Genomic DNA, 14155 nt, shown 5'->3' on the forward strand with positions numbered 1-14155 from the left:
CATTTACGCCGAGTTTTATTTATAATAATAAAACAGTTAAAGGTCGGTTTATATTATGACGTCACAATTACCTTTATTTTCGATTCGCGCTTTGTCCTCTTGATCCTCTGTGACGTCACATACCATTTTCTACAATATCAAAAAATGAGGTTTCAAATAATAAAGAATGTGATGAAACCAAACACAACTTACGAAGTGGGTTCTTCTGTTGCGTCATCACCACTTCGTGACGTCACATCTCCGATGTAATCTGAAAAAAGACTGGTGTACGTAACAATTCCTATTGTGATTTATACTTTACCACTTCTTTGATCTTCATGCTTCATTTCTAGCTAATAGCACGAATATATTATAGATTTAAAATTAATATAAAAAGATAAGTATTAAGTAATGTGCCTTGCGACGACGCAAAGCGCGCATGGGGCCCCATGAAAAGTATGCCGCGAAAAGCAGGCGTATAGAAGAAACCGCAATGTGAAGTCGCAAACGTGTTCTCTAGCGCGTGAACCGGACTATGCGTAATAATCGCGAGCGATGGCGAAGCGGTTATGACGCGATGTCATACAGACGTATTGTGACGTAACATAGCGAATGTGTAAACCGTTGTCACGTTGCGAGCGACTTGTATTGTGGCAAACGATAGCTAAATTCCTGAAATAAGTTTGTAAAATATTAAAATAGATTAAAGAATACAAGAATACCAATCGCAAGGCACAATACTATAAAGTTGTATGTTTTCACATACTTATATAATATACTCACAAATAGTATATTCTAGTGTAAGTACATTAAAATACTAGTTCATAATTTACACAAAAAATAACTAATAAAAGTAATACTAAACAGTAACAATAGTACTTAACTTCTTGTAGAAGAAACAAATATAATCCTGCACTGAGTTCATCCAAAGACTGTAACTTTGTCGCTGCTGCTTCCAAACTGCCTTGTAAAGTTGCAACGTGTTGTATAAGGACGACGTTTTACATGCCCGGGGAATCAACGAAAAGCGGGAGACGTCGGCTATAATCAAAATAGTTGACGCAGTGGATTTAAATTCCCTGATGATTGCCCCGTGCGTGCTTTTGCTTTCGTAATGCATAATTGAGCACGTGAGCCATAATCTTTTTTTCGCAGTTCCTTCTTAATCTCTTGATTGGAATCATAATACATATTCACAAAAAAAATATTTTCTAAATGTTAAATGACGATTTGGAAATATGAGAGGGTATGTGCTGAACGTATCCCACCCCGCAGTTATATATGATAAAACATAGGCTACGGATTGAGTTAATTGTCAATATTCAACAGATTATAGAATTACCTGAATCGTAATGGCAGGCGATTTGTATCCAGGCACAGGCGCGAACTTTTACAGCGGAGCTACTGATAAGGCTTCCCAAAGAGACGTATTATCATTTTCGGTAACCAAGAACGAATAAATAAATGAAACTTATTTATCCTTGCGTGGCGTGGCACCGACAGTCGTTATATAACAGTTGTAATATATAACAGTGTTACAACTGGTAAATGACATAAACTAATAAAAAGATGTATATAACACACAGGTAATCGTGCAATCTTGACCCTGACGACTTGATAAACTGATCATTCTACATGCTTGATAAATTTAAATTCGCCTCGGTCTCCTCGTGCTTAACAGAGAAAACGAAAAGATTCTCCTTTGGGAACTGCTACCCGCCCGAATGACACGATCCAACAAGAACGCCACAAAAGCGCTGGATTTTTTTTTATAGTAGTGTGGAGGAAAGATATGACACTTTTTTCTTCTACTATATATGGGTCAATATTTTTACCCTTGGGTCGATTTTCTATGTCAAACAACCGGTAAATCTTCCTTAACTCCTTAATATTGTGATTCGAGTTGACTAGCGCAATTCTGTTTTAATCGTTGGAAATATCATTTTCGATGTTAATATGATACAATTAACAGTAGAAACATAAATTACATAATTAAAATCGTCATTTATGCGCCTTTTAAATATCAGCTCATTTTCTGTGAATGCATTCTTTTGGTATGTCGAATACATTAGCGCTATCCAGCCCCAATGTGACGTCGAAGTATCTATAAAGAGAAAACGTTAGAAAAGACTTTAAAATACTGTGAGGTCATAATGAACTTTATTACGTTCTATGGAAGTGCAACATCTGATGATCCTTAACCGTTTCGCCGTAGAAAACTTCAGAAACAGGGATGCATTCATCTCTCGTGAAAGATTGAGTCAAATTGCCTGCCAAGTATAAATTAGTAATAGACAGAACCATAATTTCAACGTGTAAATAAAGAAAAAAAATACACAATAAAATTGCTGCAGTATACTGTTGGGTAAGATATAGGATACTGTTAGAACCCAAACACACACACGTTTCTTGGTCGTGTTTTTTTCAACGATTTTGAAAGTCGCGTGGATAGGATTATATAATTCTCTAAATGCTTTTTGTTTACTACCAAATGAAACGTGAAAAAGGAATAAAACATATCCCGTCTTACCCCACCCTACTTTGTGGAGAAAAAATGAAAATAAGTTACCTCTGATGTCATTTCCTTCGCTTCTATGATGCCACGAACCAACCATCATCCCCATCTCAGGTTCATCCAGTGTTCCAACGATCGAATAACCAAGAAACCGAGCTGGTTCGTCAACCGATATAGGGTGGAAATGAAAGTCAACGGTGGACACGTTGCACTTGCGAGTATGAAGATCAACCACGTAACGTTTTTTCTGTAGATTGAGGTTTTATTGTAAATTAACTATATGGGGTGGGGTAAGATTGTACACCTTTAGCACATAGAATATCCTAATGCACTGTTCGTATTTTAAACAATAACCAACGGTCTATGGGAGTCGTGAGGATGCGGTTTAATAATTCTTTGAATGTTCTTTGTTTACTACCAAGTAGGATGAGAAAATAGAATAAAAAGGTGTCCCATTTTTTTCACCCTGCCAAATACCACTGATTTTTTGCGTGGAATCCATATAAGTATGTACCAAGATGCGTTTTACAGCAGCCAGTAAATGCTTAAGTATTAAGTGTAACAAATTCTGACTTCTCTGTGGAGAATTAGTTCGTCACGCTGTGGCCGAGTCGCATTTTCCTGAAGTACTTCCACCATGCGCACTCTTTGCTCATGCGCATCATATGAAAATCTACCATCACGGAAGTAGTTGGTTTCGTGATCGTACTGTGAATAGGATTTTAAGACAGTTAAGAAAGAAAAAGTCGGTTTGTTGTCTACATGCTTACTGTCTCACTTTACCCCACGCCCCAATTTACCCCACCCTACTACAAAAAATATGTTATTAAATGAAAATACGTAGGGCTAAAGTATGACGCGCTGTCAGTTTGATAATAAATGTGTCCTGAATTAGACTCACTTACCGATCTTACTCTGGCTTGAAAGTAGCCTGGAGCAGCTGGAATGCAAAACAGAAACAACATGAGAGTGCTGTCGTGGACTATTAAGAATAACTAAGTAATTTAAAACAATTCCAAACTTACCGCATCGTGGATCCTGGGCATATGTCAACCCAAAGAGAGCAACTAACAAAAAAAACTTCATGGTTTTATTTTACTGAAACTTTAACTTTAACCTAATTATGATAGTAGTATAAACGATTAGCTGCTTTTTGCATACAGTTTAATTGCTTTTAAGTTTAATATATTTAAGCTCTAGCTAGACTGTATAAATTTACTTTACTATTATACAATGTAGCATTGCTCGTAAACTGCACACTTGAACTGCAATATATATTATCTGCACAACACAGTACTGTGTGATTTGTAGTTCGTGCAAAGCACCCGAAGTTTGCAATTAGTTGAATTCTCATAATGACTGGTTACCCAGATTACTTATTAATAGCTAATATGACTAAATATGTTTGGTTTTGTTCCGCCTGGATTAGAAATAAATATTTAAGTTACATTGCAGATTGGGCCGATTATTGGACTGTTGTGTTGTCGTGTCCTTGGTCACGTCCAAACAGCAGTTAAATAACAGCTGCCGAGGGCACAGAAAAATCTTTTGCAAGAATATGCACGCACAAACTATGCTGCACAATTAATTTTAGCTTGTGATATTAAAGAGACTATATACACCTTTATAAACCATAAGACTATGTAAGCCACACGCATGACGCAGGCATTTATAGCTCTCATTGCACGATAAACAACAAGCATATAGTAGGGTGGGGAAAGATGAAACACCTTTTTATTCTATTTTCTCGGTTTATTTGGTAGTAAACAAATAATATTCAAAAAATTATAAAACTGTATCCCCACGAGTGGCGACTCCCATAGACCGAATTGTTTAAAACACGATCAGGCGTTTGGATATAATGCGCTAAAGGCGTCCCGTTATTTCTTCCCTGCAACCCTACTGTATACGCATGTATCATATACAGCAAACAGTCGAAACTGTTATAGTTGATAACCTACAACATCGCCAAGGTCACTAAATATGTTTATACCCCGTACCAGTGCGCTGATTTCCCAGATTAATTAGTGCGCTCATGTGTTTGCATTAATATTTAACGCTGGAGTGTTTACTCTCATGTGATTTGTAGAAGTTAATTTGTGTTTGAGATATTGCATTACAGCTGCAAACTTATTGCAGACGTTGTTAGCCTATATGGGAGTGGAATTCGAAACGATTTTAAAATTCCGAATGCTTATACGTTTAGATACGATTATGATTTATCATAGTTCAATGTCTTAAAATGTGTGGGTAGTAAAGCTTATATGCAATAATTTTACTTATATTTGTTTGGTATAAGACTTAAACAGATACATTTACAACAATGAAGCTAGTACTGTTCACACTTATTGCGTTAGTTGCTTTTGCGGCTGCGCAACACCGATGCGGTAGGTTTGGAAAACTACTTTTTTAGCTTAATTCAAATTAAGTATTTACTTTGATTTTCAGAATCACCAAGTGTCTTCGAAGCAAGATCATTCTCGGTCAGTATACAAATTAATTTAGATATAGTAGGGTGGGGAAGACGGGACACTTTTTCAAATTTAGATACAGTAGGGTGGGGAAGACGGGACATCGTGTTCTCACGACCCCGATAGACCATTGTTAATTGTTTCAAAAAACGATTATTATATTTGGATATTATGTGCTAAAGGTGTCCCACCGTCCCCCATCCAGCTGCCATAACAAGTTTATTATCGTATTACATGTTGTTTCGTTGACCTGCATAATTCTGTGTTTTTTGTTTATTACAAAATGGGACGAGAAGGAGGTAAAACGAAAAACTAAAACGTAAAATATATACTTTTTGTAACAGTACGACCACCACACTGGTTACTTCTCCGCTGGACGCCTTGCTTATGATGGCAAACTAGAACGCGTTCGTGTAATACATGATGTGTACGAAAACAGTACCGAAGACCACTTCGATACACTTTACGCTTTTAAGGAGGTAAGAAACAATGAGGCATTTATATATTTGCTGATATTTCTTCGCTACTGTAAATATCCTGCGCTAATTAGTGTATTCGATCCGCTTTTAAAAGGTAGACACATTTGGAAAGGTATACATATAAAGTTACGTTAATATTATTTTTTAAAGAAAGCAGAATACCGTGTTAACCTAAAGACAAAAAAATGTGTGAAGTCATCACTGACTGAAAACTTCTTTCCAATGGGCGTTTACCCCAACTCCACGTATGCGGGAAGTTTTATCCTTGGATCTTTGAATGCACCCGGAACCGGTGTCGTTGTGCAAGAATGGTACCACAAGACCGCCGAAGGAGGTACATAACGCTTTCTCATGTTTGCTGCTTCATCTGTTTTAGTTTTATTTCCGTATACATGTATAACATTCAACGTATATTGTTGTTTGATATACAGGCTATTGGATCCAGCTGTTTACGGAGCATGGTTGCATACCGGTTCAGACATTAATGTTTGGAAAGAATTCCGCTGGAAATGAAGTACACTATCATCATGAGTAAGTCTATAGTAAAACAAAGTCCTAACAAATCAGTTTAACAAACTTTTTATATAGACTATACAGCTGGTTTATAGTTGATAGTTATAGATAAAACGTTTTTTATCTATGTACAGTTATATGGACGTGACTCTTGGTGTGAAAGATCGAGCTATCTTTGACGTCCCGAAGGAATGCTTGTAAATTTAATAATGAATGGCATAATTGCTAACCATGCATTAATTGTGTTTCTGCATTTATTCGTGATCTGCACGTCAATAAAATAAACCCAAATAGAAATTAATCGCTTGCCTTGAACTTAGAACAAAGAGATCAACTTGACCCGCGAGACTTGGTATAAAAACGTCTAGAGTTTCATTCAGATGAGTAAGTTCTGACGTATCTAACTTTGGTCCCAACCAACGAGACCATACGCTGTTGTTATGTGTTTAAGGTGCTGAAAATGATGAATTATTTATATTCTGTTCACTTATCTAGACAATGCAGGTGCTGATTAATCTAAAGATCATGACTAGTAAAAACAAGCACATTTGCAAAGATAAAAACAGTAACAGTTCGACCTTAACTATACTGAAGTGGTGCCTAAAAACACAGAATCATCTCCCGGATATTTAGTTTTTAATAAAGTACATAGATTGAAATCAAACACTAGAATAAGTTAGACAAAATGTACTATTCTATTAAAACGTCGAAACTTTGTATGCTTTTTGTCATAACGTATTATTATCGCTTAAGGTTATCTGTCATAGCAAAGGATAGCATCTTAGTGTGGGAGCATTTTAAAATTAGCACATATTTCTAGCTCTAGGTGTCGCTGTATCATCCGGTATTCGGAAGCACGCTCTCTGGACAACCGTAGCCATGGCCGACGGTAAGTTTTAATTATTATTATTAATTACCGCCTCTTGCAAACAAAGCAAAAAACGCTGATTTTTTAAGAGTGATTCGTTCTTGCTGTACACTTAAAATAACGCGGCACTGTCGCAACATTTTAGGCCGAACGGTTGTTGTCGTGACTCTTCAGAAAGTATTAGTATAGTCAAAAGCAAAACTATACAATATGTGTATTAACTGCGCACGTGTATCACTTTTTTTCTAAATTAATTAATAATTGCACTTATATAAACTCATAGGTGTTTAAAGAACCAAGTTATTCGCTTAGAAAATATTGAATTATTGCTTAAGAACCACACTAAATTAGGTACAATGTCTTTTAGGATAACAGATTTGCAAAAGTTATTCTGTTTTTTCCCAAAAATGTTTAACATTTTTTGATACAGTTTGATTTATTTTAAACAAATTTTAAGCTGAAGTATCTGCTGCACCGGTCACTGAAACTCCAATGGAGGCTGACAATACAGTACCAGCTGAACAACAGGTTAAATTTCAAATTTTTACTATCTTGTGTTTTTCATTTCCTGCTTTAGAAATATTTCTCACAGGCAAATACTAAGTTCCAAAAAATTGAAAAATTTCCATAACAAATGTGAAAAAATAAATTTCGCGCCAAAATTTAACTTTCCAATTAATCCAGTAAAGCAGCCATGCGGAGTTTACATCTGTTTATAGCTGATCAAAATACTGATTTACGTTTAGTCCTTAACCTAGCTGGTTAAAGCAATATTTTTTTGGGCAGAAGATTTATTTAACTGTATGTATGTATGTATGTATGTAGCTGTTATACGCAGCACACTGATTTGCTGACTTTTAATCTATACTGTAAAAAAATTGAAAATCAAACCTGCATAAGTGAAAGGTACATGTTATTCAAATAATAGTTAAAAGGGTATTTTCTTTGTTCTGTAGGAAGCAGCTCCACCAGCAGCAGCTCCTCCTGCAGCTGCCCCACAAGCTGTACCAAGTCCAACACCTGCTGTTCAGGTATTTTACCTACATAAAATTATGCTTAGACCTAGGGCCTAGGCGTTAGGCCACTTGTATGCAGGCAAGTCAGCTTTACTTACAAAAAAAACAGCAATTAATTGTAAAAGAATAGTATACAGTTATATTCGGAATATTTTATATAAATAGTTATATAATAAAGGTTTAATGCTGAATTGCTGATAATAACAACAAATTTTGGTTGTTAAACCTTAAGACAATTTTTCTGAAGAATACATTGCTGTTTTAATTAATAAAAAGGCGGAAACGTTTAATTTTGGTAATTGTTTATATTGAGTGTGTCAATTACATTGTGCATGGTAAAAAAGTCACATGTTTCCTGTCAAACTGTGCTTCTGTTAGAATAAGTATTTGTAAACAAAAATACAATTTTGATCTGGTTATAGTAGTTTCCTGCAGTTCGAGCGTTAAATATATTTGCTTGTAAATTTCAATTAAGTCATTTGCTCAGAACTGTTAAGTGTTCATGTATGTCCTTTAAAAGTAGCTTGTGCTGTTTACCTCCATTTAAAGTAGCTCTACATCAGCAACACCAAAGCTCTTTTATTGATTGGCCAATATACGAGTGCTCTAGGTTTGCAATGTTTTTAACAGCAACCTTATAAGTTACAGTTAGAGCTTTTGGATAGTGGGCCAGTCCTGGACCAAACCCCCTTCCCCGACAGACATTACCATATGATCTTATTGTCCTTATGCATAGAGAAGACTACATAAAAACTGAAGCTGAATTCAGTTTGTTACATATTTCTTATTAATGACGTGATTTCTACCCCAGGAAGTGGTAAATGCTGAAAAAGAAGTTGCTCAAAAGGCTCCGAAAACAGTGGAGTTGCAGTCTTTGCCGACAAGAGCTTACTTGGATCAGACTGTGGTTCCAATTCTATTATCTGGACTGTCAACATTAGCCAAGGAGAGGTAGGCCATTCTACATAGTTGTAATGTTACCATTTATGTTAACTATTTCGGTTCATAGGAAATGTAAACATATAAAAAGTATAAATGAATGTAACTTTCTTTATCCTTGCGTGGCCGGTAATTGACAGTTGTTATAAAACACAGGTGTTCTGTTTCATACACCTCGTGCCAGCTACGTTACTTTGTGAGTAATTGCTTTTTTATTTTGTTTTTTTTATGTATGACTGATAATTTGGACAACCCATTAGTGACCACTGGGTTGGAGCAATTGCTATTAAGTGTCTTGGCCACTGACACATAGATACGCCCACAAAATATAAACAAAATTAACAGTTTTGATAAAAGCTTAAGAAATGTTGTGTTTGTGCTACTGTCTTAAATCATCTATATTATAAATATTGGCCTTTGTGTTTAAATGTAACTTTTTACTTGGGCAAAATGCAAGATATCCAGCAGAAACCTTAACCATGTATAACATGATTAATTGAATGATATAAAAGATACAGCAGCAATTTCCCTTTCTTTTGGGTTGCATACTTTTGTCATAATTACATTTTGTGTTGATTTTTTGAGGTCCACCTGCCAGCAAAAGTTACCGATTATAAGACCCCTGCTCTAACCATTGTGTGACGACACCAGACTTCATCTTAACATTATTAAATGTTTTGCAGACCCCCAAACCCGATTGAATATCTTGCAGCTTATCTCTTAAAGAACAAGGAAGAATTCAAAAGCGGAACACCCAAGGAATGAATGCAGTAGAGTGGAGCTTGCTCAACTTATACTCACTCTTTAACTTCATGTTACTTTTATTGTCTTTTCAGTTACTATTAGAGAATGGCCCCTGTCAACCACCTTTCGAACCTGTACATTAATTACATTGTTTGCTGTTTCCCTTTTGATTAATTAGTTCATACTGTTTTACTTGGATAAGTTTTTCTAATTCGGACAGTTCTTCAAGTGCTGCTTTAAACACTATTTTATAACCTTTGTTAGCCAGACTGTCCCATGCAAAACTTAGTCAACTGGTCTCTCTGAAATATTTTATAATTTGTACTACAAAGCAAATTGTGATCGAAGTACAAAAGTAACTGTTCAAATCACACAATGTGTTCTTGGCTGTTTGCACGTTACACAGATCTACTACGTAATAACCATTGGAATACATATATTTTGGAAATGTTATGATTGTAATGTATGTCCAATGATATAATTCAAACAAAAGATTGCAAACAACTACTAAACTAAACTGAAGAAATAATACCCCGTTTTTAGGGTAGTATAAATGGTAGTTTTTAGAGTGGTATTAATGTAGGTAAGGACGACGATAGCAAAAAAATGAACAAAATTACTGTTATAAAGAAGAAAAGATGCCCAAATTTGATAAAACCTCGTTTTTGTGCGCCCTACTACTCAAAACATTTTAACTCGCGACTGCTGCTGGCGACAGGGGTTAAGGGTCATCTTTATTTTGATACTACCCTTCTATTTTGTTTTGATATAGTAAGAAGTAAGAACCTTCGAAGCACGTCGTAAAGTATGGGCATAGTAAGCGCAGTTTGCGGCATTTTGTACGAGATATACTTTGCACATGTAGACCCACTCCTGCGTACGCTATGGCTTCGTATCGAACCGCATTACGAAGTCGCGAAAAAAGTTGCCGTAGGACTTCTTGTCGCATTTACCATTCTCTTCGTGTCACTATGCATTTCTGCGATTCTTTTCGGTACAATCTACTTCTACAACATGCCGACAATTTACTATTCATTTCCATTGAAGTTTGAATATAACAGGTAACATTTCATAGATTGTGTCGCCATTTATTTTATAAACTATAGACTGTTTCATAAGAAACTGGCCCAAAATATATTACAGGCTGTACGCTGTGATAAAAATTAATTGCTAATCTAGTAATTGCATAAGTTTTACACAATTAACACAAACTCATTCATGTTTCCAAAGGGCATGTATGCAAAGACACAAAAGATTTGAAAAATTTGGAGGTCATAGCCGCAATATTTACTCAAAAGAATGCTTTCCGGTGTCAACCCTTCCTCTTGGTTATGCTGACAACTATAAGGTAAATATACTTGAAACTTGTAATATATATTTAGTTACAGTAATATATAGAACAATGGCAAAAAACTGTAAAGGGCATTTTCATCTTTATTTGGTAAAATATATTCTGGGCTGTTTTGTGGATTGGAGGTTGCAATGCTCGCTTCGTAAACAAAAGATACCGGGTTCAATGCTTGTGAAAACTAGTGGTTGTATTATATATACTCGCAAAGTTACATTCATGGTAACTCAAAGCACACGCAAGGTTTAATGGTATAGCACCAATGTTAGAATGACTGCCGTTACCTTACCATGCATGGGTATTAAGTGCCATTCATTCATTCCCAACAGTATACTGGCACAAAAAAAACATTTAAACTTGTTTTCTTATTCATTTTAGCTGCTACAAGTTGGTCAATCATACAGTGTTGTGGCGAAAATTGAAATTCCTGAAACTCCTGGGAACCTTGATATTGAAAGCTTTATGTTCATTATGGAAGTGGAAGGTCATAACACTACAAATATAAATATCCAGTTTGAGGAAAAACAGTCAAAAAAATACAAAAACAAAGAGTTAGAAGAGAAGCTAGTAGTTTCCAAATTTCGTGCAACTAATTCGGTATGCGCTTGTACTGTATATTTATTGCTGTCAGTCATTTTGATGCCTGTCTCAGTCTGTCATCACATGTTTTTTTACATTTGGATTATAGATGGTGCCTGTATTCCGTCTTACTGTTAAGAACATTATAAATGCTTCGGTACCTTCTAATATCAATAGAATATGATACGCATTCTGTTGTTTCCTCGAGTCAAGTTTGGCTTAACTATATTTCCATACCTTAATATGAAAAGTGTTTACGAAACTTCAAACCTAATTTCCATTTGCAGGTTGCAATTAAATACAAGTCACTTATCATCAAGTTAATAAATGTTGCTCTTTTCTGGCCATTCTACCTCTTTGATTTTTACCAAGAAACTCAAACTTTTGACATCGTTCTATTTGACCAACTCATATTAAATCCGGTAAGTATTTGACAAACACTGCTATGAATAAATACTAATAGCTTGAGAATAAACATTGGGACTCTTAGCTTAGTATGGTATGCATAAAACTAGATTGCATAATTTTTAGTGCTGTTTGTGAAAAGGTTTTTAACTTTGTTGAAGTCCTGCTGTTTCTCCCTAAATTTTTAAGACAATGAGATATTGTGGGACCATGGAATTCTTAATTGATAAATGTAACACTTTCTTTCCTACACAGGCAGGTTTAAACTGGATTGCGCGAGTTTACATTGACCACCCATCAATCACAGTAAACCATGCAAAACTTGACGTGACTTTACGATTTAATGGCATTCAAAGCTTGCTGTATCATTGGCCCGTTGTATCCTTTGTTTTCGGGACAGCAATTGTTTTCCCTATTGTTCTTTGCATTGTTGTTGCTGCTCTCTACTTCTTCGTGTGGAAAGTCTTCTTTAAAGCAGTTGCTCCAACTTCTGTTGGAAGGAGAAATGAGAGACAAGAGAGAACTGCTGTAACAGGTACAGAGCTGGCTACTATGGTGTACAGGATGGTAATGCAAGCTTATGGGGTGTAAAATTGGGTATTTTGAAATTTTACTTTGATGTTGTAAATTTATAACATAAACCTGATAGTTGAATGTTGTTGTTCTAACAACTTTTTCATTTTCCTTCGCATATTTTTTAAAGATAATCTGCCATCTGCGCCTGCCAATACTGATGAAGTCACCACTGATGTCATCAGCAGTAGCTTCGTCATAAGTGACAGCATCCGAACATCATCTCGCCGATCTTCTTCCTCCTCTTCTTCCATTGAGATGATCGGACACTCCCGTCTCTCCACACAAGGAAGCGAGTCAAGTTTTTTGATTCCATCGAACCCAACTTTAGAAGCAAGCGAGCCAGAGATTGATGCGATTGACACAACGTGAGTTTTTAAATTAAGACAAATCAAGTTTACGCTGCATGACAATATGCATGGAGTATAGATACTGGATAGTTTTTGCTTTTGGTGTATAAGACACTGTTATATGAATAGTTTAAATACACCATGTGCAGCACATACCACTATTTATAACTTAAAAATGAGCATAATTTATACACCATGTGTGTCTTTTCAATGTAGGATAAGTGAACAAATGCATATACTAACATTCTCAATACACAACTTCCCAATTACAGGATTACTGAGTCCAATGCAAATGAAGACGGTAGTTTTGTAGATCCACAGGTAGATACAACTGTAAGAAGAAGGCAAGTGTTGTAAAGCAATATTACAATTCAAACACCATATACAACATGAAATTGTAAGGCTCAGCTTTTTACATTGTCAGACTAAGTTTATATGAAAAATAGGCTGGATTTGAAAAAGTAGCATGTTTGCCGTTTCCTGTTATTCTGTTTTATTTCTTTCTTCAGGCCTAAAACCTTGCACTTTGTTAGTGTGTTATTTATTTACCATGTTTCTTTAGTACTTGGTTTTATTCTATTTGTTCTTATGTTTCTTTGTTTTAATAATATAGCTTGTGTGTAGTATTTCCTGCTGCATATGTACCATAAGTGTTTTGTAAATGTAACATTTTCAAAAATATTTCTTTGTCAAATTACTTGCTGGTTAAGTGTTGCTGCAAAAATGGCATTGGTTTGTGGATGTTCTTGTATACAGACTGTTAATGTTAATAAAATTGCACTTTTATTCGGAAATATTACGATTTTGGTCAACTAGCAAGATGAAGGAAATCCAGGTGCAGGTTAACGATTTTGTTTGCACGTTTTTTTAGGGTTTTATTTGCAAAAAAAGACAGTTTTTGTCGTTTTTTGACATTTTGCCAAGAGTTTTTGTTGATCCTGGCAGTTTATATTCTGTCATACACTGACATTTAGTGTACCGCTTGTCACCTCAGATTTTGCTACAAATTTAAAACAACGTGACGCCTATGAGTAATTGATGTCGCATTTTGTAACTTTTATGACACAAGAGTCGCCACAGTGTGTCGCTAGAGATGAAATACTAATCTCACGCTGGCGATGACGTCACGGCTGTTAACAATACGTTGGCGGGTATAGCTATATGCATATTATTTACATGCATATATCTATACCAATCATTAGTGGTAAATAAATGTTATACGGCTTTTTTATTATTGCAAATGGTATTAATGTGGTATATAGTAATTTATTTAATGCAGTATATTGTAATTGTCGGCACCGAAAAAAAGCAACGCCATATACTTAAACACTAAGTAGGAAGCCTCGAAATAAGTTGATCACGTGCATACGCATGCC

General features: G+C 35.5%; 4 protein-coding genes across 5 annotated transcripts; 3 read left to right on the forward strand and 1 right to left on the reverse strand.

Moving 5' to 3' along the window:
- Positions 1–1882: 1882 nt before the first annotated feature.
- On the reverse strand, positions 1883–4595 carry LOC149728735 (mammalian ependymin-related protein 1-like). The gene is made up of 6 exons (XM_089888037.1): positions 3520–4595; positions 3400–3434; positions 3068–3202; positions 2549–2741; positions 2147–2249; positions 1883–2083 (listed from the first exon to the last, which is right to left on the reverse strand). Exons 1-6 carry the CDS (start codon positions 3578–3580, stop codon positions 2008–2010), a joined length of 603 nt encoding a protein of 200 aa, XP_089744163.1. The 5' UTR covers positions 3581–4595; the 3' UTR covers positions 1883–2007.
- Positions 4596–4632: 37 nt separating this feature from the next.
- LOC149728736 (mammalian ependymin-related protein 1-like) lies at positions 4633–6315 on the forward strand. Its single transcript, XM_089888040.1, has 6 exons — positions 4633–4881; positions 4943–4977; positions 5310–5444; positions 5595–5778; positions 5876–5975; positions 6092–6315. Exons 1-6 carry the CDS (start codon positions 4818–4820, stop codon positions 6156–6158), a joined length of 585 nt encoding a protein of 194 aa, XP_089744166.1. The 5' UTR covers positions 4633–4817; the 3' UTR covers positions 6159–6315.
- Positions 6316–6695: 380 nt separating this feature from the next.
- On the forward strand, positions 6696–9977 carry LOC149728737 (protein dpy-30 homolog). Its single transcript, XM_089888044.1, has 5 exons — positions 6696–6846; positions 7283–7353; positions 7782–7856; positions 8653–8792; positions 9464–9977. Exons 1-5 carry the CDS (start codon positions 6837–6839, stop codon positions 9543–9545), a joined length of 378 nt encoding a protein of 125 aa, XP_089744170.1. The 5' UTR covers positions 6696–6836; the 3' UTR covers positions 9546–9977.
- A 303-nt stretch (positions 9978–10280) lies between these two features.
- Positions 10281–13573, forward strand: LOC149728738 (seipin-like). Of its 2 annotated transcripts, XM_089888009.1 has the most exons (7): positions 10282–10585; positions 10755–10872; positions 11251–11469; positions 11739–11873; positions 12112–12391; positions 12560–12797; positions 13052–13573. In XM_089888009.1, exons 1-7 carry the CDS (start codon positions 10332–10334, stop codon positions 13134–13136), a joined length of 1329 nt encoding a protein of 442 aa, XP_089744135.1. In that variant the 5' UTR covers positions 10282–10331; the 3' UTR covers positions 13137–13573. The 2 variants fall into 2 exon arrangements, with proteins under 2 accessions (XP_089744136.1, XP_089744135.1); XM_089888010.1 differs by lacking the exon at positions 13052–13573 and having other exon boundaries at positions 10281–10585; positions 12560–12801.
- Positions 13574–14155: the final 582 nt, after the last annotated feature.

The sequence above is a fragment of the Ciona robusta genome, chromosome 11 (assembly GCF_009617815.1).
Source record: "Ciona robusta chromosome 11, ASM961781v2".
Lineage (NCBI taxonomy): Eukaryota > Metazoa > Chordata > Ascidiacea > Phlebobranchia > Cionidae > Ciona > Ciona robusta.